At 37.0% G+C, this 26,748-nt stretch overlaps 1 protein-coding gene across 4 annotated transcripts in view; it reads right to left on the reverse strand.

Annotated features, from left to right (window-relative positions):
* Nucleotides 1–26,748, reverse strand: part of CPED1 (cadherin like and PC-esterase domain containing 1) — a 155,819-nt gene that overhangs the window by 21,966 nt on the left and 107,105 nt on the right. For all 4 annotated transcript variants that reach the window (XM_040062797.2, XM_040062798.2, XM_040062799.2 and 1 more), the window contains exon 17: nt 4,240–4,357. In XM_040062797.2, coding sequence (XP_039918731.1) covers nt 4,240–4,357 — 118 coding nt within the window. The remainder of the gene's footprint in view (nt 1–4,239; nt 4,358–26,748) is intronic.

Below are 26,748 nucleotides of genomic sequence, written 5' to 3' on the forward strand. Positions count from 1 at the left end.
TGGGACGCCACAGGCTGAATTTAGACCATTTCTCTTACTGTAGCTTCCCAGTGCTGGCTGTTGTGAGTCCCTTACTCATGCTGACCCTCCCTTGGCTTTGAGGTCCCTTGTTCCAGGCTGTGATCTCCTGGCCAGCATTGGGACCAGGAATACTTTGACCCTCCAAGATTTCTGTTGCCATATATGGATCTTGCTGTTGGCTCCCTCTTTGCAATCCATGACTAAATGGTCATTCCCAGCTTCACAGCAGTCACATGAGGAGAGTGAAAAGTGCTAGGTCTTGGATAACCCAGGAATAGGTGCCATGCAAACACCTTTTACTGCTTTGTACCTTTTGGGTAATAGAGCAGGGACAGAATGGTTGGTTGGTTGGTTTGAATTTTGAAGGACTCAAACCCTGCCACTACTGTAGAGGTCTTAATAAATGATCTGAGAGATGATTTTAAAAACTATATTTTAAAATCATATGAAAACTCAGTATTTTTTTCCTGATGTTGTAATTTTTCTTTCAACCCAAATATATAAAAGTTCTGGCAAGGTCTAAAACATATGAGATCCCTCATTTTAAGGAATTTTCTTTTAAATATGCTATACTTTTGCGAGCTGATTTGCTTTAAGGTAATAAACTAGAAAAGTAGAACTACATAAAATGCATATTGAGGAGCCAAAATAAAAGTTTAATCTTTGGCAACTGAAAGTGATAAGTAACTTTTGAAAGGCTTCTTTTAAATAGTTTGGTTTATGTTCAATAGCGCCCTAGGTATATTAATGAAAAATGTAGATCAACTTTTGGCATATGCTAAAGGTTACTGGTAAAAAGATTTGAGAATATGGATATATGGAGATAAATTCATATTTTTAGGAAGCACTAGCATTTAATGTAAACAGAATAATTCCTGGAGTTGTATTTATATAGATTTTTTAAAATGATGCATGTAAATGTATACATTTTAAATCCAACTGTTATCAGCTTTTCCTGCTGCAATTTCTCAACAGCTGGTCAACGCATTCTTAACCTTCAAAAATCGGATTGTGTTAAAAGATAAAATGAATCTCATAATAGAAGAAGACAACAGTAGAAAAACTGCAAACAATATTAGTTTGGAAATTAGGCTTATATTCTAATGCACTTTTAAGTTACTCTTTCCTCACTTATATAAGATAGCAGCACATAATTCAGCTTTCAGCACCATTTCAATCAGGCAGCATTTTGTGCTGCTTCAGGCAAAAGCACTGACACTGGCTCTACCAGGCAAGGGCAAGTTTACCAACAATTAAGTGAATGAGAGCAAGAGAGACACACTGCTAGTTTCTTCACAAATTAAAAACTGGCACAAACTTCCATGAAAACCTGTAAGTAGGAGGTTTCCACAGGAAGAGTGAAAGCTGGATTTTTGGCTCATTAGAGTCGTTATCAGGTGCTTACATAAATCTTGTGCTTAAGATACAAGATTAAACATTGCCAGTACTCCCTAAAACTGTTCTCATAAAATGGCATGAAAATAAATATACTTTCAAAATAATTAGTTAGGATTGTTTACTTTCCATTAAAAAAATATTAGCCTAAAATTGAAAGTTTTAACCAATAACAGCTGTACATTTAATTTGATCGTTTTTATTTTTCTTTCAGTCTCTTCTATTTTTTTACCCTTTTACATTGTTATAGCCACAATTAAACATATTTTGCTTTGAAATTAAAAAAAAAGGTTTTTCTATAATGCCAAAAAATCATCCATACAAAGAGAAAAGGGTATTCTAGCCTGATAATTCAAAATCTAAATACTTAACCTGCACTGATGCTAATTTGTTGATTTATGACTAGTTTACTTCTGTATTTGGTATTTATTTTGTACCCTAATATCTTCAAAAAGCTTTTCTTCTTTGTATAGGCTATTGAAATACTTTTCTTTTTGTTCTAGATGCATTTATGAGGAAACAAAAGTAACAACGATTTTTAAAAGGACATGATTTGCTACAGAATAAATAGCCTTAGACCTAAGGACTTATGTCCAAACTGAGATTTACTCCTCATAACCAAAGGACACATTCATTTTATTGGACAACAATTTATCTCTCTGCTGGACCCAAATGCAGGTCAGATTTGGATCCAGATTTGCAGAGAGAGGTCACACAGAATTATTTTAAACTGGATACAGTTGTAGGAAGAATGGAAAGTGAGATATAATCAAAACATATGCATCACAGTAACAGAAAATTAGACGTGAATCTGTGATATCTTACACACCAGTTTTGTTATTGCTATAAACAACATTTCTACAGACTGCAGTAACCTCCTTCCCCTGCAGGAATTTAGCAAAAGTTGGGTTCTCCTGTTCTCTTTCAGTTTTCTCTCTCTCTTTCCCTCTGAGAAGCCAAATATACAGTTAATGTTTGCTGATTCCTGTACTGTTGGTAATGCAATAATATTGAACAAAGAGCTAATTTTGATATGACAGCCTGGTTCAAACCGGATGTGAATCAAAGGAGAACTTCTGAAAGAAAAAAGATTTTTTGGGTAGAAAAATCATAATTTCATTCCTTGATGTAAACATGAAGGAAAGAAACTTCCTCTTCCACTAAGAGAGGAAATTTCCAATTTGCATTTATTGATTATAAGAGGGGCAGAGAGAGAGAGAAATTGTGTATATTTGGTAGGGTGTTGAGCTTCCTCTAAAGAATAGTGCCATGGTGACTTGGAGCAGAGAAAGCCACTTCTGTCTTAGGTTGGACCCTGGATTACTGTCTCTGCTCTACATGAAAAGATTAGAAATGAGTCATGAAATCCTGATTGTACTGAACTATAAAGCAGCCTTTTAAATTTTACTATTAATGTCAGAAGCAGTAAGGTTCAATCTTTATCTCTGCTGCTCCACCTCAGCCTCTATACATAGCATGAGGACAGTGTATGACACCTACTCACTTCTGCAGAATTTCTGAGTTGTTTTCTGAGGGGAAATTACATTCCTTGGCTTCTCTGAAAAGTTAACTTATGTAAGAAATACTACTGCTTTAGCAGGGAATTTGCCATTTGCCATTTTTTGTTGCCAGGATTGGTATATCATTTGGCTGCTACAAATTTGGAATGATTTTCCACACAAAGCCGTGCTTTCCAGTTCCAGTTGGAAGCTCAGACACATTAGAACTACACAGCCACTTGTTGCCAGGTACTGCAAACCCCTGTTCTAGGCTCATTAGACACCTGTTGGCAACATTCACTGTATAAGCACAAATTATTCTTCCCTGTTAAAGACACTCCTCTTTTCAGTATATGTCTCCTGAAGCTTGTTTGAACTTTAATTGCATATATTATTCACAATAAGGCTGTAAAAGATACTATATTCAGCCTCACTGAGCTAGATTCAGTATTCAAAAGACGTATGTTGTATATCAGGAGAAGGAGATTGTCTGCCCGAGGAAGGAATCAGAGGCTTTGGTTTGAGCTTTCTAGTTGCAAACTTTATGTCGTGATATTGTTGCATAGGATAATACACAAGTTGTGTGGTTAAAATACATTGCTAGGAACAACAGTGTCTCTTTTGTGCATTCTGTCCATATAAGACAAATTTACTGTTTGCCTCTGTTTCACATGAAGAGATGTATTCAGGCAGTCCCATATTCCTGTTACTTTTCATTGATTATTCAGTGAGTTTGTGCAAATTTACCGCTGTTTACAGCAAGATAAAGAAAACAGATGTGTCAGTAGACCATAGAGGACTGTTAATTTATTTTTCATTTCTCTAATAAAGAATGGAACAAAATTACTGTCTAATAAAGCAACTTAAACATGAACAGCAACTTAAATATGAACAAGACCCCATACCTGAGTAGTTAAAGTACACTTGAATGAATCCTCATGCAACTGTGACTTACACATGAGTACCTGCTTGACAAAATCTGTTGTAACCTCACTAAACCAAAGGCACGTCTTGATTGTATTGGTTATTGTATAATGTTTGATTTGTCCATCTTGTGTTTTAAGGTATAAATATATATAAAATTAAAAAAAACCCCACATGTCAATAACACACACACACACAAAAATATTGAACAGAAAATTCTCACATAAACAAATTAACCTGATTTTAAAAATCAGTAACTGTTACAAGTGATTAGTTCAATTTATTGTGCATAGATTAGTGCATGCCCGTAGCAAAGAGTTAATATTGTTTCTAGGTTTTCTTTGATGAGGTGCATGAGTTAATTTTCAGAAAAAAAAAAAGGGGGAAATAAAGTACATACCTTTCGTGTCTCCAGCTTCACAGGTCTTAAACACTGTCTGTGAAATTGCTGAGAGGTATTCATGAGTGAGAGGCTGCAAGCCACAGGACTCCTCTGGGCGAATTTTGGAACCACAGTCCTGAATTAAAATAGAATCTGTGAAAATGACTGTGCCCATCCACATCACCTTGAAATCCTCTTCAAGAGTAAAAAAGTTATTTGGGGTGGTTCCACAATTAGTTCATCCTTAGCTCTTCAATATATAGTTTAATACGAAATTTAGAATCCTTTTTCCATTCAGACAAAGGTTTGGCAATAAATTATCCCAATCCACAGTAAACATACAAGATACTACATTTGCTAAAGATATAAGAAAATTTATTAAGGCAAGCATACCTTTCATGTAATATCATGTGGTCTCTACATGTTGTATAATCTCTACCTATTTGCCCTTAGGAATTTTGTATGCCTATTTGTAGTCATATGGGATCCATTACTGTGATAAAATGCCCCAAATTAGCTTCAGGAGATACAGATGCTTAAAGGAAAAAAAAAAAAAAAGAAAATCTATTTTCTAAAATGGTACTAACATTAATTTCACAACTGTTACATAATATTATTCACTGTTGAAATTATGCTACATCTAGGATGCTGTGCCTAAATTGCACCAATGAGCAAAGACAATTAAATCCTAATAGAGTCAAAGTGTGACAGTTAGTAGAATATATCCCACAGATATAGATAGCAATATGAACACATCTTGGAATTTTGTAAATACTTGATGGTTGTTGATGTTGCAATCAAAAGGCAAAGTGAAATAGTTGTCTCACAATTATTCTGATCTCATTAATGTCCACAGTGGTGAAAAAAAAAAAAATTTAAAAAATTTTCCCAGTGACTTCAAAGGCTTATAGTAATATCTGTGCATAAATAAGCAACAAAATAGTGGTTACATGTGTGTTGTCCTGTTCTGTGCTTAATCTCTCTCACTAGGAAAAGCTGTTATGACAAAAGGAATGGCACAGTACCTTCTAGTATTAAACTGTGTCTAGGAGTCTCTGGGTCTGGACACACTGTACAGCTATTTGACAGTATAACTTCAACGAACATTAACATCAGAAAGCTCCTACCTTGCAGTAAAACAACTTCACAGGACTTCACAAGAGAGTCCCAAATTCCTGAATGTGCTGTCATTGCCCTCAAAACAGTGCCATAAAATAACTTAACAGGGATTTTCTAGTTCATTCTGCCCAGGGTATGTGTTTAAGTAAACAAAATTTTATTTTAATCCCATTTCTTGGATAATATCATTAACAACAATTTTGTGTGGCTGTTTTGTGTTTTTTTTTTTCCTAATTACAACCAACATGCAGGGAACTATGTAACTGATTCCCTTTGCTTTTGTTGTGTTTTCAAAGTAAATGACACTGCTTGCATTTAATTTGTAATTCACATCTAAACCGTCATGTAATGAGATTTTTGTGAATCCCTGAACAAGACTTACTTGTTTCATTTTTACCTTTGTAGGAAACCAATCCTTTACCATCACTGATATATTTAATTTTATAAGCAAAATTAATCTGTGGCAGCTACAGATTTACTGCAGCTCCATAAATGTATGGCACACTGAGGGTTTTTCTAAATGCATGTAGACTTATTTTCTTCAGTTGCTGTGGTGACATGACATCCTTCTTGTCTTGCCCAAAGATGAAACAACTTGTGATCTTAAGTATGGTTACAAAAGATCACTCATGGCAAAGATGAGAGCCAGACACGTAAACTTAAATAATAGTTGTTGCTCTGTGTCTGTTCTTCCTGCAAACTTTCCTTTTTAGAAGGGAAACATAAAAAGGCCCGTGTAATTTCTGGATTAGAATCAAAAGAAAAATTCCTTTGCCTTACATACTTTAGCGCACATTTAGGATTGACTATAAGAGCGGTGTGGCTTTTCGCTAGTAAACTTTCTTTTATCTTTATGGAAGATTTTCTGGACACTAGCAAATAAAAGAGGAATAAAGCTTTCTTCTGTACATCTACATAGTTTTTAATCAACATCAGTTGATACTTAGAGAGCGAACATCTCCGGAGTACATCTACTGTGGGAAATGATTATTTCCTTGTCTCTTTCAGACCACAACATAATGAACCTCATTCTTCATACTGTTTTAGTCTTTAAGAGATGAAACAGATTTTCAAGTCTGTTACTTAACTGAGTTTTCTCAATTACCTTCAAAATATTTGGGGCTATTAGTTCATGGTATTTCATTATTTATAGTCTGGGTGCCTAATTTAATAATAATTTTGTTTGTTTAGTTCACTTTTCAATAACCACAGTATGGTTCCTCTCAATTACATACTTATGCAAATACATATACATACACAGTTTAACTCATGCATATATAAATAGTGAAAAACAAATCATAGCCAGTTTTACAATTTGACAGGTGGAGACAGAGAGAGAGATGAGCAAAGCATTGTAAAGCTGACCCACACTCATGCTGCTGATGTCATAGGAAGAATGTTATACAGAAAAGACCATTGTAGATGCAGCAATGCTTCAGATTAAGGAACCTAACTTAAATATTAATGGATTTTTAATTGCTGTTGTGCCTTTTTCACCACCTCCACCTTAATGAAAAATGATTACTCTGAAACTGCAGAAAAAAGAAAGAAGGTAAGAAGCCTTTGACTTTCCTGGGAGAAGTTATACCAATAGGGGGAAAATGTGCATCTGTGTTCATTTTCACAGCTGAAGCTCCAGCAGTGACAGAATACTGCAACAAAAATAAAGTTATTTTTAACATCTACACCTGCTGCTACCTATCAGCTCAAGAAGGCATTTTTAAATAGAAAGGAAGGATTTTCATTATTTTCATGGATAATCTAACTCTGTTTCATGGATAATGAACTCTGTTCATTAACAGCTGTGGCTAAAACCATAATTTTTGGTGGAAGTAAACTTATGCTAATGAATTGAATGCTTTAGAAACTCCCACCCAGGATGCCTGTGTTTGGGCTCTACAGTCAGCTACTCACTAAAAGTCCTTCTTTGCATTTATATGAAACTCCCTAACAATCAATGGGAATGGTAGGCTCAACACAGAAAACCAGGAAATTTCTCCAGTACCCATTTCTGAAATTGTACCCAGCCCAAATCACTGAAGACTACCACTACCAGTCTAATAAAGGATCAATGTATCAGAATAATTTAAACTAAATAAGAGAAATATAACTAAGATCACAGGAATTTGTTTTAGTGTTGCATACAACCAATATGTAGCCAAAATCCGGCATCTTTTTAACCTCCAGAAGCCATGCATGGCTGAGAACTACTGGATGAGATGAACCCCACTGAATGTTCTTGGTAAAGAAGGTGTGAGACCCCTCTGCTCTGACCCTGTGGTCTCTTGGCCAGCATTGCCCATCAACCTGGCAGGTGACCCAGCCACCTCCTTCAGGCACCGCAGCCCTGCTTCCTCTCATGGCACTGCCAGGGATGTCTTACTGCTTTTGACTGCACTTTAGACATGACAAAGCTTCATATGAAAGAGCTAATTTAGAACACTTTCCTGTTGGTCTTTGTAGGCTCACTGCCTGAATTTTATTTGATCTGATTCTATTTAAGCTGACCTGAGTTTCTCATGAAATCCTTTCATGTCTCTTTAGTCCACATTTTTCTACTATTTTACACATAACTAAATCTGCATGAAAAGTGATTAAAAATGATGCTATGGAAAAACTTCTAATAAAATTAGTCAAAGAGTGAGCTCATGAAATAGTGAAACTGTATCTTATTGCTAGGGAATAAATTGTGAGCAGATGGATTACCTCCACTCTATCAACTTTCTTAATATGGCAGGAATAAATGAAGGAACAGTTGGCATATTGACCTCTAGTCAACTGTCTCCCTCTGTCCAGCTACATTATTCAATGATAAATGAACCTATAAAGATCCAGAGGTTCGGGCCAGTTCAGTTCAACACCCATGTTGACTAGATTGACCTGAAACTTGTGTGTGTGCAAAGTAAGTCTAGAGACCTGAATAAGGAGAGGCATTCTCCCAAGAAATTTCAGTTTGCTACTGCTGTTGGATGGGAAACAATGACTGTTATTAGTGATCAAGCACTATCTGAGACATAGATAAAGACACTGTCTACATCAAAAGACACACAAAGCCATTCTACAGAGAATATAGGATTAATGGGATGAACTGATGGAGTAACATGTCCTTGTGTTGCAGCTATGTTTTAAAGCAAGGGAAACTGTATTTTATATCACCACAGTATTTTTTAAGGAAACTAATAAGTTCAATCTGCAAATATGGGATAATAGTTTCCCAATGACCCCAAAGACTGTCACAAATAACACATTAAAAGACTATGAGATGTTCAGTTCCACACAGATCTGGTAGGGGCCATAAAAAACCACTTTACAAAAGGAGTCTGGGCACTTCTGGGTGGAAAAATGCAGCACACAGACATCAGTAGGAGATTGGGAATGACACTAAATGGTAGGCATCAGAGAACAATTTGATGTGCTGATAAAGTACAGCCATCAGTCTAAATTGCTTTTAAGTTCTTAATTGTGCTATTCACATTGTTTCTATAATTAATATTACTGTTTCTTAAGAATAGAAGCATATCCTAAATTGCATGATTTTTCTCAATCACAAATTTCTGCATATAAAATTTTACATGCTTTAACCAGTGACTGAAGACTGTCATAACTACAGAGTATCTTTATTATCTGCTAAAGAAATTTTGAAAATCCTCTCCACAAAGACTTAAAGCAGTTAATGTAAATACAGACAAATAAATTTCATCCTGACACTACAGCAGATGGAGTATCTTGCTCTGCACTCAGAATGCTAACCTCACAAAAATCTGTGAAACTGTTTGAGAAAATATTACAAGTTTCATACCACTAGTTTAGTATCTTTTATGTGCATGGGGAATATAAAAAAATCCTTTTAATCTATGAAGGATTTTGATTCAATTCCATTTTATAGATTTTATAGGCACTACATCAGTTAGACCCTATCTAACTGTTCAAAGTGCTGCATTTGTGAGTCATAGAACAAAAATATTCATGAGACTTAAAAAGACTTAATCTAGCAAAGTCTTGTGAATTATCATTCTGAACAGCTCAGAGATCCAGCAGAATCAGTTGAAATAAGACAATTGAATGTGAAATCCAACTCTAAATCCATTAAGAACAGAATAAACTTAAATTTTGGAAAATGTTTCAAACTGTACCAAATTATAATTACAGAGGGGGGTTATTTTCAATATTTGTGGTTAACATCTGCATGGATTTTTCAAGTGCTTTCTTAGCAAACATATTTTTCTCATGAAGCTAATGATATTTTTCCCAAGCAAGAACAGTGATGATTTCCAGCTTGTATGCTTTATAAACAAAGTACACAAAGCAAGAAAGAAGAGGAATTAAAAGAATTTAGTATTTTCTCCTCCCTAAAAAGAAAGATAAAAGAGGGACAAGGAATAGCAGACAAAGAGAGGCATTTTGCTGTTTATGTTCTGGTGCTTTTTAGTTTAAAAAGTGATATGGTAATGCTGACCTGGAGACTTTAAGAGCTGCATCAGTTTTTGATTCCTATTTTGTCCTCCTCTCTACAACTATTTTTATAAGTACAAGCTCTGAATGTGAACTGACTTGAATTTTGCCAAGTCTGCCATCTGAAAATGGGGAATAGGTTGGGAAAAGCATGTGCTTTGACAGTGCAAAAAGTAAATGTTTTAAGTGATAACCAAAGAAATTATTATGTATTTATGGTTCTCTCAATAAAGTGCTGATGTGACCCTGATTTTTTCCCTGGTAATTAGGTAAAAAAAAATGTTCTACACTAGCCACAGCCTTGTGGCTTTTTATAAGGAACATTCATTTCTACCCTCCTATGCTCAGGGTATGTGGCATTCACGGATCACACTGCAGAGAGATCTATACTCTAAGCCTCCTATGTGCAAAAAGCACTTGAGCTCTAGCCTTGTCCCTGTGATTTTAGGCTAAGACTTTTACACCACAGCCATGACAAACACAGCAGAACTTCTCAAACTGAAAAATTATCACTACACTCAAAAAGTGGGAAAAGGTATGAGAGAAAGGATGAGTTGAAAAGCATTACTGTTCGTTCGTGATTTCTTAAACTGAAATACTCACGCAATGCACTGAAAAAACATTAGCCTAGGACTTGGTTCAGTGAGCTATACATTTGCCAACACCACTGTTGAAGCTGCTTTTCACAGTAAGCAAGGCTTGCAGATATGAGCTCCGTGTTTCAGGGTATACTGTAACAAGAGTACTTTCTCATTTCTAGCACTCAATCCTTTAGATGGTGAAGTGCATTTATTAATTTTTATTTAGGGCCTGGGGCATACTAGGGTTAGGATTTGAAAGAGAGATTTAAGATGTTCGAGTCCAATTCACAATTCTGCCTCTTATTTTTTGTATCTTGGAGCTCCATCCAACACTATTCACCCTTGTAAGGTATCATCTCAAAACCCTCAGTCAGTTACCAGCATCCTCCTAAGTGCCCAATTTTCTTGTATTGAGCGTAGACAAAGCTGCCCACAGCTCACAGAGCTGTGTAAGTCAGCCCCTTCAGCACTAACAGAGTTTAAAAATCCCTTTGCCAACACTGCTTGATCAAATAAGTGTTTTCAGGACATGTTACTGGGAATGTGCAGTGCATAAAGCATTAATTGGTATTTGCCTGGTAGAACATTTCCCTGTGATGTAGAAAACACAGTATATAGTCTCCCTTTGAACTGACTGGCAACAGAGATTTCAGTTCAAGCTCCCAATGTTTTTCCTCCAGTCACAGGCTGCAGGATATCCTGGTCAGTTCTGTCTCAGGCTCTCCCAAGGAAGCTGGTTGCATTTGCTTTGTACACACAATTAAATGCAGACTTACAAAGAGCCTTGAACCCACTCTGTCCATAGACTGTGTATAAGGAGCTGTCCTAGGGTAACTTTATGATGCCTGTATCCCCAGTCGTCTGTTCTGCTTGTTCTGTATATTGAGTCCTGTGCCTTTAAGACTAGTTCTAAGAGCAAGGAGAAGCGCGGAGTTTGTTTTGAGAAAACTGCCTGACTCCTCCACATTCTTCTGCGGACGGAGTGTTCGGCAGAGGCTTAGAGAGCCCCACGTTGGGCGCCAGTTAGAAATATGTCCTGGTTTGGGACAAATTTGGGAGAAAACCCCTGTATAGGATCCCTCTAAGGAAGCAAACCCACGTGGCCCCTCCCTCCAGCCGGTCCGGAAAAAAACTCAAAACCCTCTTTGGAGAAAAGTGGAAAAAACTATTTTACTAAACAAATGAAGTGCATACAAGTATAAAGAATGAATAGTATGAAACAATAAAACCTCTCCTTCTGAAGTGAGATGGCAAATTGAGAAAGTCCTTGCCGTGGGTGTAGCTCGGCTCTCTCTCAGCCTCTCCTCAGTCCCAGTCCCTCCGACGCTGCTGGAAAATGCCGAGGTCCAGGCCCCGGTGGGCCGCAGGTGCAGCCCCCAGTGCTCCCCTGGGTTTTCAGTCCAGAGCAGGTTTAAACAGTTCCAAGAAAAAGGAAAAAAAAACAGTCCAGGAAACTTCTCTGCCCTAGCTAGCTGAAACGAACTAAAAGCAAAGAAAAAAAAAATCTGTCCTGCAGTCTCTCCAAGCCTCCGCCGAACACCCCGTCCGCAGAAGAATGTGGAGGAGTCAGGCAGTTTTCTCAAAACAAACTCCGCGCTTCTCCTTGCTCTTAGAACCAGTCTTAAAGGCACAGGACTCAATATACAGAACAAACAGAACAGACGATTGGGGATACAGGCATCATAAAGTTACCCTAGGACAGGAGCATAGGCTGAAACTGGATGGAGGGAGCACTACTAGGTCCCTGATAACTGCTGTGTGAGAAAGGACTGACTGAAGTAGGTATTTAGATCCCTGAGAGATCATGAGGCAATTCAAAGTGGAGGACAGTTTCTCCTGTAACCTAAGACTGGATGTATAACTCCCATAGAAATGTAAATCTAAGATACTTTCCTTTCCATATCACTATCTTTGGGGGAATATATCTGACTCCCTAATCACTGTGCTGGAATGTAGAGAATCTTCTCAAGATTTACAAACGGAACTCTTCTGTTTCAGGTTTAACAAAGAGTTGTACCCAAACATTTTGTATGTGTGTGTGTGTGTGTGTGTGCGTGTGCATGTGTGGTTTCTTCCCCCCAATTATATCTGATGTTCTACTAGAAAAAATATTAAACCTTTCTCTGCAAGCTTTACCTCATTAATACTCCCTCCACAGTGTATAACAAGCCTAGTTACACTGCTTGGACATGTTCTGTTTCCCTAGATCTCAGGATCCCTAAATCTCTCTCTGTCTACAATTGATTGCCCTGTATTCTTCTTGACATTAGTTGAACATCAGAAAAGGAATGTAACATTGATTTTTTTCAGCAAAATATTTATCACGAAGCCTGGTGGCTGCTAGACAGGACAGGATGCAAAAGAACAGAATTCTGCAAGATTAGTTTAATGGGAGCACTGATTCTGTTTTCTGCTTGCTTCCTTTATGTGACCAAAAAAAAAAAAAAAAAAAAGTCAGTGTTTCCTCTCTTTCTCTCTTATTCTAATTTTTCTAAACTGAGCTGAAAGGGGCTGAAATGGCTGAAAAGGTATTAGTGAGCAATAGATAGACTGTAGCCAAGATTCAAAATGTAATGTAATGTACATAATGCTGGATTGAGGGCAAATTAAAATGTTCTTTTGTTTAAGGAATTACTGCACACACTTTTATACAGCAGTTCAGCTCTCTATGGTATAGTATGTATTGGAATACACATACTATGTGGATATAGTCTGAGGAATATTGAGAAAGCCATTAATACAGGCTCAGAAATATCAGGTAGAAGACTTCTGAAACTGTTTTCACTGACAATGCCAAAAAACCCTCTGAGTTCCTGCCTTTCATGTAAAGAGAGAGTCTACATACGCATGGAAGCTTCACTCTAAAGGAAACTGTGCTTGTATGTGTGGGCAACAGGAGGAATTTCCCTTTAAACATTTACAGTCTGCACTGACACTTTTGCACAGCAGCCATGGGCTTTAATGCTGACTGTCTTTAATGGTGTCCTGGGGAACACAGAGGGTCAGATCCTCACAGCAGTCGTGTTGAACACTTGATTCATTTGTGTCAGTTCCCAAGAGCCAAACACCCTCCACTTCAGACAACAATATCGCTGGTGAAAGGACCTACTCTTGCTCACTGGTAAGAGTGTTTCAAATGGTTTGTCTGCTCAAGCATGAACTGGAATATACAGTCAGGGGGACAGAAGGCAGTGCCATTGGGTCACGCTCGAGCCTGGGGACATTTTTTCAGTGGAAGACCATCTCATCCACTACTGCTTCTCATTCGAAAGGTGCCAAGAAGAGACGAGACACCTGAGATAGGTATGTGCTCATTGCAATGCCCCCACTCTGGCCAGGGGTGATTCCTATACAGTGATCTTTCCCAGCAGCTCAGTGGGAGGCATAGTGCCTGGCAGTCTTGCAAGCAGCTGCCTTATCCTCCTGTATTTGGCTCTGTTTTTAAAGTGGCCTTCCATAAAGGACCCATCTCTGATAAAGAATCAATCTCTGAGGTTTTTCTGGCCAAAGGTCAGTCCCTTCTCTTATTAAGACTTTAGGCTGTTTGCTTAAGCGAGTCAAGAGACCTTGAGAAAGTATATTTTTAGACAGAGAGCATTTACACAAATCTTTCTAATTGTAACCAGCAAATACATTATGAAAAATCTATTACTGATGTAAAGTGTAGAGCATTGTTGCCTACACAATAAAATGTGAGGGCTGAAACTAAGAATGTGTAAATGACACTAGAGAGAGTATCTGTGTAAATGTCTGGGACACATGGGCAATGCAAGGATAGGTGTCCATCCAACACTGTCCATAACTACAGCTGCAGCTACTTATATTCAGAATGTTGTGTATAAGCCCAGGGTAGTGTAGAAAGGATGACTATGATTTTATGTTTGAAAGAGAGTCAGACAATGGGAAGATTTACAAAGTGATGTGTTTTTTTCTCCTTTCTTCCTCGTCAGTTAAAAGCTTTGGTAAAAATAAAATTACTTGAAAGGAATTAAGTCAATATCATTTGAGACTAAAGTTTCTTGGGAAACACTTATAACAGAGACTGTATAAAACCAGAAAAGATAAATACATTTACAGACAGAATCTGGTTATCATTTGTGCTTCCCTTATACCACCCTGTGGTTTACCATAAAAAAAATGACGTAATGAAGGACTGATTTGACTCTGAAAATCATTACATATTTTCCTCAATAGAGCCTTGGAGTTAGAATATTTTCATTGATGTCTAATAGCTGTGACCAGCACTAAATTTAACATATCCCCAGATACTCATTTAATATACACAGCTGGGAGACAGGAGTAAGACGGGTATGTCTGTTTTCCTAGAACACCTAAAAATCTAGCCATGTAGTGATTTATTTTCTAAGCTATAATGGGGTTTAAATTGACTCTAGTGAATTTGCAGCACACTGGCTGCTATAATCACAGAAGTGAATATTTACTAACCGTGATCTCTTTTAAAAGGCACTGATTAAAGGTTTGCCTTCTGGTGCACAGCAGACTGAAAATGCAGGCTTACAGCTTGATGGCTCACTGAACAGCAGACTGCATGCAGGTAGCTCTCACACATGGACAGAAACAGACTGCATGCAGTTAGTGACAAATAAGCAGGCCGAAGTTAGAATTTGACATGCTTTCTCCAACAGCCTTCCTGAAGTAATATACTACATGTACCTTTCATTCAGCTAAAGTAATCAAGCAGCCCCTAGTTGAACAAGGCCTCCCTCAAAAAAACCCCAACTTCTTCTGAAAACTGAATAATGTGCTTAATGACTATATTTGTTTTATTACACAAGGCATGGTAAGCGATGCTGAGCTGAAGTCGTGCGTTGATAAATACTGAGATCACATTAGCACAGAGATGAGACATAGTGGAAACAGAAAAAAACCAAAATCCCTAAAAATCAGAATTTAGGCTCCCTCAACAAGGTATTAAGGCAGTTAATTGCATCTTATTGATGCAACACTGATTTTCCCCCAACCCCTACAAATACTTTCTCACAGAAATTCACTCTCTCTTATAGGAAGACATCTGGAAGATTTATGTGATTTACTTCAGGTCTGGGGAGCAAAGAGGAGTTAGATAATGCAGTCAGCATAGCACAACAAACATAATTGAATCAAAGTGACTCAGGTTGTTTCCACTGAGATGTTAGAAACATGTTAACTACTGTTTTTCTTGTACGGGCAGAGGCTACACTTGGATCTGGGCAATGTTCCCAGCCCAGGTGAAACTCACCAAGATTCAGCACTTCAAAGAAATAACCCTCTGTAGAGCGGGGGACTCCTACACCTTTCGTAAGTATTTTGAGTCAGCCTATGAGGTGTTTAGTGTTTAACTTTCTTGTGTCCACTAATAAAATTAATTACTGTAAATTCAGCTTTCTGGAGATGTGGAACAAGTTTTTCCTTCAGCCAAGTTGGCATGGATACACCCACATGCAGCAAATCCTCACACATTATGACTCATTTTTCTGATTGAAATGGTTATTTGATTACAAGCAATGATCCCTGAGCAGCTCTAAAATAATGGATTGAGTATTATCCTATACTTTCAATATTTTTACCTTAGATGAAAACAGTCTAGCTGATGCATCACCCAGGACCTGCCCCCACTATTAGTTTTTAACTATCTATTTTTCATCTTCCTACTCTTCCTCACTAAAATAAAATAAAACAAGAATTTTATGCAGTGTTTTCCCAGTAGTAAAAAGGCTCTAAGAAAAGCCCTACAAATCTTGAACCAATCACACAGATTCTCTCCAGTGCCAGCTCTCTTCCATGTGGCAAGGAGCTGCAAGAACTTAGTGTGGACATTGAGACTCTGGCCCTGTAGCAGACTAGGCTGTTGCAGAAAACTAACATATTTCCAGTTTGAATCAGGCTTAGAGGATTTACTACTGACAAAAGGGCTGAGATAATAGAAAGGATCTATTCCAACAAAGATTGCAGTGTATTATATAACAAAGCATAAATTAGGTTCCATTATATCCTGTATACTGTAATCTATATTAGATACATTATATTAATTTAAGAGAAGTTAATTTAAGTATTAGTGCAAGGATGTTGTCATCTTGCTTTTCATTTTAATTCCTTCCTTCCACATCCTTTTTACAGCCTTTTTATCATCTGACAACAGTGGATATTGTATAAACTTTTCAGTCTTTTTTTTTTTTTTTCTTTTTTTTTTTAATAGGATTGCACAGATGTGGAGTAATTTTGCTGTGCTGATCCTCCCGCTAATCTGTTAATAACCCTTTCTCTCATAAAAATGGCAGTTCTGCATGAATGAATCAGAGGATACTTACAGAAAAGTAATGATGTTTGAGAACTTCTTGTCTTTTTCCAATTATTTTTTCATATTACCAACATGAGAAAGACAATAAGAAATCTTGAGGGAAGGTCAGAAAAGGGAAAGGTGAAAGGTGAAAGAGAAGGATGTGCGTTAAACAACAAATAAATTGTTTTCTTAGGACAAATGGCTGTCTAGATGCGCTATGTTATGGTGATTGAATAGAATTGCTTGAATAATTGTTTTCAACTGCTAAAAAGTATTTGGAAAAACTTCTAAATTCTTCTATTTTGCAATATTAAACATACTATTGTACAGCGTTCAAAGAATAACATAGAAGGAAACCACTCAAGATTGGCTGCTAGTCTGAAAGCACTGCATTACTGTTTTCATACTAAAGAGTGAACTTCAAAGAAAACATGTAGTAGATAAAATCTAGCTTACCATTTTGCACTACAAAATGTCCATACAAAGACTGATCTTAATAGAACACCACAAAGTGATTGTGGAGATTAAATACGCTCCTCCTAGGCTGATGAACTTCATCATCTAGCATACTGGGGAATGGAAAGGTACACAGGTCCAACAAATGACCTCAATGTGGCTATGAAATTCCAGACATGCAGAGGCTCCAAATGGCCTTCACACTGCCAAGTTTAATGTCTTAGGGATGATCCCACTTCCTCCTGGTAAAACCTCTTCACTATATCAGAATGCAAAAGTAAAGGTTCATGTAAATGAAGGCTGGATTTGATGATCTTGGAGATCTTTTCCTACCTTAACGGTTCTCTGATTAAATGAGACTTGCATGTGCTGCAAAGGCATTTCATGTAAAGCCAAAGAAGCTCTCTCGGTCCTATTCTGCCTTTCTCACCCTCCAGTAATTGACTGAAGCAGTGAAGTTAGTCCTGAGTTAAAGCCAAGCAAAAGCTGTGCTATAATTATTTATGAGTGCTGGTGGTCCACTGGTAGTGTGCTGCTCATAACCAGTTTTTACAAGAAGTTGGACATTTCCCAAGATATTTTTTCCCTGTCTTCTGATTGACCTCAGTGTCAGTTGTAGAGTGCAATTACTTCAAAGGTCTACAAGACTAAGAAGTACCTATCCACAGCAAATACAGCAAGTTACAAAAGTAGTTTCTATTGTTTCACCATGCTTAATACTGAATGCCACAAATGCCAGGAGGTAAAGCAAAGTGTAAGTACCCAAATGCTCATGTTTGCACCCTACTCATATATATGGGGTTTTTTTCCAACAGAGCAGCTCTTCATGCCTGTTTGTCATTATTTTCTGAAGTACAAAGTCCTTAATTTAAAGCTTTCCTCATACAGATGTAATGGTATAAAAAAAAAAAAATACTGTGTCAAATCATGATACACTGTCAGAAAAAAGATGAATTAGAAGCAAGCTGATCATAGCTTTTTTGAGATTTTAACTGGAATAACTTGCTGCCTGCAACACCCACACGAGCAGCATTTAAGGGGTTGTCTAACCACATATTTTTTGCTCCACATCTGCCAACGAAGAGTAGAGATCTGTTTGCACAATGTAGCACTCTGGAATACTATGGTACTTCCACAGGTACTTCTGGCTTATAAAGCAAGAAGTGGGTTACCTTGAGGCTGTGGTATGTTCATCTGTACTTTATATGATACAGTTGTAACACTTATCACATTTTATAAATTATATAATGTACTTCAAATGTCAAATCATTGAATTTCAAAACAAAATGGCACTTCTAATCATTAATATAAGCAAACAGACATAGCTTTGAATCTTTCACATCATAACAATTTGCCACAGTCAAAGAGCACATCAGGTTTGTTTTACACCGCTCAAAAGTCTGCATCTTCTTCCATACAGTTCACAAAATCACAGTCACAAAATCATTACACTTGGAAAGAACCTTAGGCGGTCTATAATATAACCTCCTGCTCCATTCAGACTCAGCTATTAAATCAGATGAGCTTGTTCAGATTGCTTTGCTATTCTGGTCTTGAAGACCTCCGAGAACAAAGCCTGCCCAACCCCACTGTGCAGCATGAATCACAGAGAAAAAAATGTTCCCTTACATATTCCCAGCCAGAAACTGCCCTGTTTCAATTCATGACCATCAGCTTTTATTCTGTGGTGAACCGCTTTCATGAAGAGCCTGGCTCCCACTCGTTAACCTCCTCTTGCACAGGAAAGCTGCTATGAACTCCCATGGAAACCTTATGCATTCTGGGTTAAAACAGACCATCTCCCTCAGCCTTCCTTCCTAAGGCAACTGCTGCAGGCCAAAAGTGTCCCGAGGGCTTCCTATGGTGCAGCTTGTCATTCACACACTTATAGGAAACCTGATGGTGCTCATTTTTAACTTAGGAGTGGGCATTCCTCTGGTTTTGTCAGGGAAGGCTGATTAGTAAATATCCTGGGAATTGATATGCCAGACTAAGTCCAGTAGAAAACACAACTGAAACATCCCTGTAAGGTCTAAGAGCCTAATGGAAATGGCCTCAAGTTGCACCAGGGGAAGTTTAAATTAGGCATTAGGAAAAATCTCTTCACAGAAGGAGCTGTCAAACATTGGAGCAGGCTGCCCAGAAAAGTGATGGATCATCCCTGGAAGTGCTCCAAGAAATGTGTGCATATGGCACTGAAGGGCATGGTTTATTGGTGAACAGAGGTGATGCTAGGTTGATGGCTGAACATGATAATCTTAGAGGTCTTTCCCAAATTTAATAATGTGATGATTCTCATGAGAAATGCTGAGATGTAGTAGATGCAAATTCAAATGCTTTATGTCTGAGTGATGTGAGTTCAGTTAGTGGTTTAAGTAAAAAAATCTCCAATGGGAGAAGAAATAACTAACTCTAAAGTAGGGGTTCATCTGGCCTGGGAATTCTGCTCCACTTTAGGTTTCGTATATCTAAAAACACCCAAACACAAAACAATAATATTTTTCTTCCTATGAGACAAAAACAGAACTCCTAATTTTATCAGCTGCACTTGCATTTGATGCAATGAAGTTTTATTTGAATGATTGAAAGATTGTCAAGTTCTCTATTTGTTGTTACTACTATTTTAGAGCCTACTTAAATGTTATGCAGCTTCAACTGAAAAAGGAGCTGTAATTCAGTACTTGGAGTTCACAATTAACTGGTTATCAGTCACCAGTTATCAGTTCTGGTTTATAAAGACAAGATATTTTTAGCAATACAAAGCTCAAAATACATATTCATTTATATCAGCTTCTGCTTCCATCATTAGGGAAATTGACATAGTTTCCCATTCACATTTTCCTACTTTAGGATCACATGATTAGGATTGAGCACTCCTATTAGTACTTTGCTGGGTCAAGAACAAAATACTCAGCATTTCATAGGAAGAACCACTTCAGTTCCTGGTTACAGGAACGGGTGTTACAGGCACAGAGCCTTCTTCCTGTATTTTTATTGTAAGAGTCCCCTTTTCACCGATAGTATGCAGGAAACTCACAGGTCTTTTCTGAAGCTACAAGACAGTTTTCAAAAATTATGGAAAGGCAGAGTACAAGGTCAGTGAATGTCTTGTTTACCACTATTACCTATACTATAAGTCTGGTTTAAAAAGTGATCTTAATCTCTGATCTTTGAGAAGGAGAAGGATAGGATTGCTATTGACTTAAAGAGCTGTTTTCTGTAATGTTGTGATGGCACCTGTTTGGTTCTCCATCTCACTCCCTGAAGGATTACTTTTCTCCATTCACTTTAGTGAGTGGACAGAGAGGATTCTGAAGGACTAATGCTCCAGCTGAGGCATCTGAGAGAGATGCTCAGATTTAAACAGGGAAGAACACCTCCATTTTGTTCAGGGGGGGCTTCAAACATACTAGAGACATAGGGAATTGAAACAAATCTGGAAGTATTTAGGATGATTATGAAACCCCAAGTTGTCTTAATTTTTTAACTATAACATTTTATGACAGAGAAAAGCTATATGCCATTCATATCTTGGCATGTGAGTTGATTCTTCAATTTTGGCTTAACGAGGTTCTGTATGTTATGTCACAACAGCTGAAGCCATTTTGAGCCAAAGAATGGACAGTAGTAGCTTCAGAAGTTGATTTGGATGGTTCCAAAATCAATAGACTTCTGGAGGAACCAGGATAACGCCCATCTGCCACAGAGGGAGCTTACTGAAGTATGCCCCTAACAGAAAGGCTCCCATGAAGAGCAGATGCAAAGAGAATGCTCCCATGAAGAGGAACTAACTTGAACCAGATCCTTATTAAATAAGTTTCCAAGCTTCTTAAAGTCCAGCATTTGCTCAGCAAGTGATAAGGTCAAAACCATATCCAAAATAAAGTATTTGATGTTCTCTTTCCATCTTGACAGAAACCTACAACCAAGTCTTAGACACCATACATTTCTTTGTTCTTCCCACGAAAGAGACTTTACCAGATGGTCCTTACTTCCTTTCTAAGTTGTTATTTAGGACTAATGGACACTTTCAAAGGAGATTTTTGGCAGGCAGGAAATAAAAAACTCAAAAGAATGAAAACTGCATTTTTTAACTTCTGTACTGTATGTTAATTTGCTTTGCTGTTCATATTATTCTGTTGCAAAATAATAAGAGCAAATAATATTTACAGGCCAGCTTTTATATTTCAACTGTTTTTGACAACTAATAATGACTTTCACACCTAAAGGCAGGGAACAATCACAAAAAATATGTGACTGGAGCAAAGCTTCAGAACTTTATAAAGTGAGAAGTGAACACTGAATTTTTATTTCATAGAGACAGAGACTTCATTCTTATCACTAGTGGGTTTATTTTTCTATCATTTATTTAAATTATACATTAAATTCCTAACAGATGATAAAACCCTGGATGAAGGGTAAGACCTCAAGCCATATAAAGAAAAGGTAAAAAAAGGTTGTGAAATTATACTTTCAAATAAAATTATTATTGGCAAAGTGGTTTCTCTGCTCAATTTCCTTCATCACCAGTCTTCTTTTCCACCCCCTTGCCCATTTTCTCTTCTTTCACTTCCTTTTCCAAAACAGAGCTTTAAGCAAAAATCATGCTACCTCTATAATGACTTGACCCTGTATTTATTAGAGTTTTAGGAATTTTCAGTGAGTGAAGAGCCAGATCCAAGACAGATCCAATCCCTTAGGATCAAATGCTTTCATTCTGCTCAGGTACATGTATACAGACTGTTCAGCACTCCGTAAGTCTTCAAGCCTGAACATCCATCATCAGATACTCAGTGGTCACAAAGTGGTACCAAGAGTTACAACATCAGGTTTGAACTACATGAATTTCCTGTGCTAATGAATGCAACCAACATCCTGCTAAAGGAGTCTGCACCACATTCCCTACCTCCTCTGCACGAGACTTATGTAACTTTGCTTGCATGACTTGTTTAAGTCAAACATATTTTTTCCAGATTGCTCAGGATAGAAATTACAGAAGATAGGTTTCATCTGATCAAATAATAGGAGCTGAAACACAGACATTACAACTTTATAGCTAAGCCACCCAGATATAGATAAAATAGATATGCACAACTGATCAACTGAACTGTGCCTTAAAATTGCTAATTCACCCAACATACCGGCATCAAAAGGAACTAGGTCACACTATTTAAAATAGAAGTCAGGTAAGATGAATCCCATGCACGGTGTACAGACCAAAAAAACACTTGGGTCACAGAAGACTTTCCCTTCCATCCCAGTGTCATATTTCCATTTTTGCAGAGAGCAGGGACCAAGCAAAATATTTGGTACAGAAGGTCAATGTAAATCGTCAACTACAGGAGCAGCTGTCAGAAATGAACAGGTACCATGTCAGTTCTCTGGCAACTTATCAAACAAATGTCTTTTAAAGCTGCTATAAAGCACAGAGGCAATCCACACATATGTCTCCATCTTTCCTACTGTAAGAATAGCAGGCAGCAGAAGATACTGTTAATATTTTTTCCTATAGCAAACCTAATGGTTCACAATATGCAGCAATTTCTTTCACAGTCTGGAGGAGAAGCAAAGAACACAGGAGCTTCAAATGGGCTTTGGAAACAGCTAATTGTGGGCAATAAACCACAATAATGAAAAACAGAGCTTTGAAGCTAAGTTATTTTCAATACTTTCCTTTCAGAGGGAACAATAAAAAGCATTTTGAGGAGACAATACACTTTCACTTTTCTTTTTTGGTGGATTTACACATTTTTCTGTACATCTGTCTAAAGTTTCTGATCATTAGTTTAATTTCTTGTAAAACATAAAAAATAAATTCCTATAGAACCTTTGATCCATCACTCAGTTCTCCTTCTGCTCCTTGCTGAAAACAGTCATGAAGCACAGGATTATTGAAATAGAAGAAAACAATTACATTTTCTTTTTCTGAAACAGTATTTTCTCTACCAGAGGCCTCTGTTTTTATTGATTAACCTTTCAGACAGAGCTTGGTCTACAATGCCTCATCTTAATTTGGCCAGTCAGGCATTCAAACTCTGTGAAACTTAAACAATGGGGGATAAAGAGTTTATTTCCTAGCATAATCTCTGGTGGAAAGAATTAAAAAAGAAGGTGTGGATGATATACTAACTCAGATTTTCTTTGTGCCTGGTTTCCAGGTTTGTGCCTGGAAGAGATCACTGAAAATTTCCCTTGATTAAGGACATCACGATTTCACCTACCTGGACCAAACACCACACTTGCACAATAAAGTCTACAGCTATTTTTGCCTTCCATAGCATTATCCAGCAGAATCTTTCCACACAGAGGAACCAAGCTGACAGTTTTAGACTTCTATGGCTATTTTTGAAGTCTTCTTTCTAGGCTTAAAATATGGTATGTGTTATTTTTTTGTAATTAAAGTTAGCATTTTTGCTGGCTAGACTAAGCATAATCTCAGTAATTGAGATTGTTTGTTCTTTTACTTATTGAAAATATGTGATCCTTGAGCCTTCCTTCACTGGATAAAAGCATCAATAGAATGGAGTGTGTTTAGGTAAAATCCGTAACACAGTGTTATAAGAGGAAAAAAGGCAGCCTAACATACTCCTGCTTAATGATGTGTCTGCAATCACAGTTTAAATTTTATTTTCAAAAACTCCCAGATAGATCCTGAAGTTAATAAATCATTATACTTATTGACAAGTTCAGCTCTTCTGGAATGTGTGTGTAGCATCACTTAAAAAAAAAAATAATAAAAAAAGTCATTATTTCAGTATTTACATGTGGTCACGTCTTCTTTTTACACCTGTTTTGTTTTGTTCTGTTTTGTTTTGTTTTTACTGTTTCATTTCTGTCCTATTTCTGTTCTGCTCTTTCAAAAGAACAGGATTTAGATACTCTGACTTTGCTCAGAACACTAGAACTTATACTAAGTTTCACAAATGTAACATAGCTGATGCTAGTAGACACTAATGTCTCCTAAAGTAGTTTTCCATATTTATGTTTGAACAGATGGTTTATGTCTTTTTGTGTCCTTGGACACTGGCCACTCCACAGGACTCTAACAGGAGATACAATAGGAACTGTGTGGCTAAAACACATTTAGCCACATTTGTTTAGAAAATGCATCCTATTTCAGTTGGGATTACCACCAGTATCAGAAGAAAAAACAGGAAAAACATTAATAATTTTTCTTCATTGTCCACAGTTGACTAGAAATGCAAATAAAATGTTAAAATTTTCCTATGAATACTCTGCAAAAATGAAGTTGTATTAGAACTTTACCTCTTGTGATCATATATCGCTTATCATAACTGTGCAAAGCAACTTTCTTCAGGTAAAAAAGGCATTTAAAGAAAAAAAACCCTCTACTTTTTAATTTTGGTTTTATGAAGCCAATATTTAGAAAAAGTTTCCTGGGAAATTCAATTTTTAGTGATTAGGCTGAATTTCTGAAAAAACATTAGAGTAGCAATATATGGTTGGAGATTATTTTGCTAGTAAGTAAAACGTCTGAAAATGTCTTTGTTTTCTACTACATCATCATTTATTAATTTAAACTAGGTAGACATAATATCTCATTTTGAACAATGGATTAAAGTAATTGCTTTGCTTTTATACTTTTATGTAAACCATAACACCACAGTTCTGTTGACCTCCAACAACCTCATAAGTCTTCAGCAATTATAAATGAAGTCTTTATTCTCAATCCCAGCTTCCATTTGAGTTGAAATCTATATCATGAGTTTGTCTTCAATTCAGAGATTTCCTTTCTCAAACTCTTCCTTCATTTCCCTAATGTCCATATGTAGGTTTACATGGCTTCATAACAGAATGTTTACTGGGTCAAAAACAAGGGAAAAGTCACATTGTTCTAATGATGGCATCCATCCCAAACCATATTTGCAACAAATAATCACATCCTAAATTGCACTGTTGGCAAGGAATAACCTGGTTTAAAACCCTCTTGACCTTTAATTTACAGAGCAAAGCATTTATGAGCAAGATTTCTGCCAATAAAAGTCTCTAAATTATACTTCTCTCTTGTTTCACTTCTTTAAAACTGAAGGGAAAGAGAACTTCTTAAGCTCAGATAGGAAAAATAGAAATGGATAAAATCATTAGAAGATCTACTTTATTTCCAGTTTAGTCTAACTAAATGTAGCATAGCACAGCTTTTTACAAAAAAATCTGACTTGTGAGAATCCTGGACACACAAAGCAGGAGAGAAACCCATTAGCAAAGAAATCCACAGGGTCATTTAGTTCATCTTCCCATACTGAGGCAAGATCAAGTGTACCAGCAGTTTTACTAATCTCACTTAAAGTCTTCCAGTAAAGGGCATTCCACAACATAGCTAAAAAGTCAGTGAGAAGCCACATAATCTATCACTCATGAAATGCTAAGAAAAAGCAACTGGCGAAAGGAAAGAGCACTAATGTTCTTTGCCAAATATCTGTTTCACATCTATTATTTCTTCTCTATAGGACCTTCCCTTGTTTCATAGATGAATCTTTAACTAACCATTAGCAGAAAGAAATTAATTCATAGGGCAAATAGCAATTCCCTAGAGCTTTGTAACTATAAAGTTAATTTAAAACAGTGTAATACAGAAGAGACTCTGGAATGAGCGAGTCTTCCTTTAAGCACAAGAAGGATTTGGAAAAAAAGTGAATCCAGAATTCTAAACCAAAAGACCTGCTAACAGAAAACTCCAGGTATTTTATGTTCATTTCAATTAAAACTATTAAAAATACGAAATCATCTAAGATACTGCTTACTAACTACAGTTACTTTTATGTGAATATGATCAAGAGACAAATTCTTCTGAGTGTAATTTTTGATTAAATATGATGTGAAGGAGTACATTGCATCCTTTGGACCTTAGTTGAATCTATCCTTCAAAATGTCAGAGTAATACTAGAGAAACAAGATTAGGGTTTTTTATTTGAATGTGATGAAAATAAACAGTGGTTTGCAAAACTGTAAATACAACTATGTAGAAAAACAGTATCAGTGAATGTGTTCCCCTTTCTCAGGTGGACTAACTTGTAGGAGAGTACCAGCACATAACTTGTATCATACTTAGCTCCACAGTAAGGCAATTTTGGCACAGCTCCTAACTTGCTGAGTGGGGAGTTGCAGTCTGACTTGGCAGATGATGCTCCTGCCTTACAGCGCCAAAGGTCCAGAGGTTGGAATCTAGCTGCAGTTATGTGTGGGATATGTACACAGCAAGTCCGATCTCCAGATACAACTAGTGCCTTCTAATGAGTTCTATTCACTTGTACATCTGATTGCCAGCTGGCAGGCATACAATCTTATTTGTGGGATTTAGCATATTTGAAGGGCTATCGTCAACTCAGACCTTCAAAGATAGGTGAAATTTTGCTAGATGCAGTGGAAATATTTCCTGTTTTCCTTCTTGGGACACATATACAAAGGAGGTGAGAAAAGCTCATGTGTGATTCCTGTGTACAAGAATTACAGAAAAGACATACTACGGGATGTTACTATTACTTTGAAATAATCCACGGAGCTGAGGCATTCTCAACTGTCTTGACACTCAACTAATTTTCATGGATTCTATACTCTCAGACTCAGAATAATTTAGGTTGAAACAGGCTTTAGGAGGCTCAAAGCAGGCAGAAATGTGAT

Source organism: Hirundo rustica, chromosome 4 (genome assembly GCF_015227805.2).
Source record: "Hirundo rustica isolate bHirRus1 chromosome 4, bHirRus1.pri.v3, whole genome shotgun sequence".
Classification (NCBI taxonomy): domain Eukaryota; kingdom Metazoa; phylum Chordata; class Aves; order Passeriformes; family Hirundinidae; genus Hirundo; species Hirundo rustica.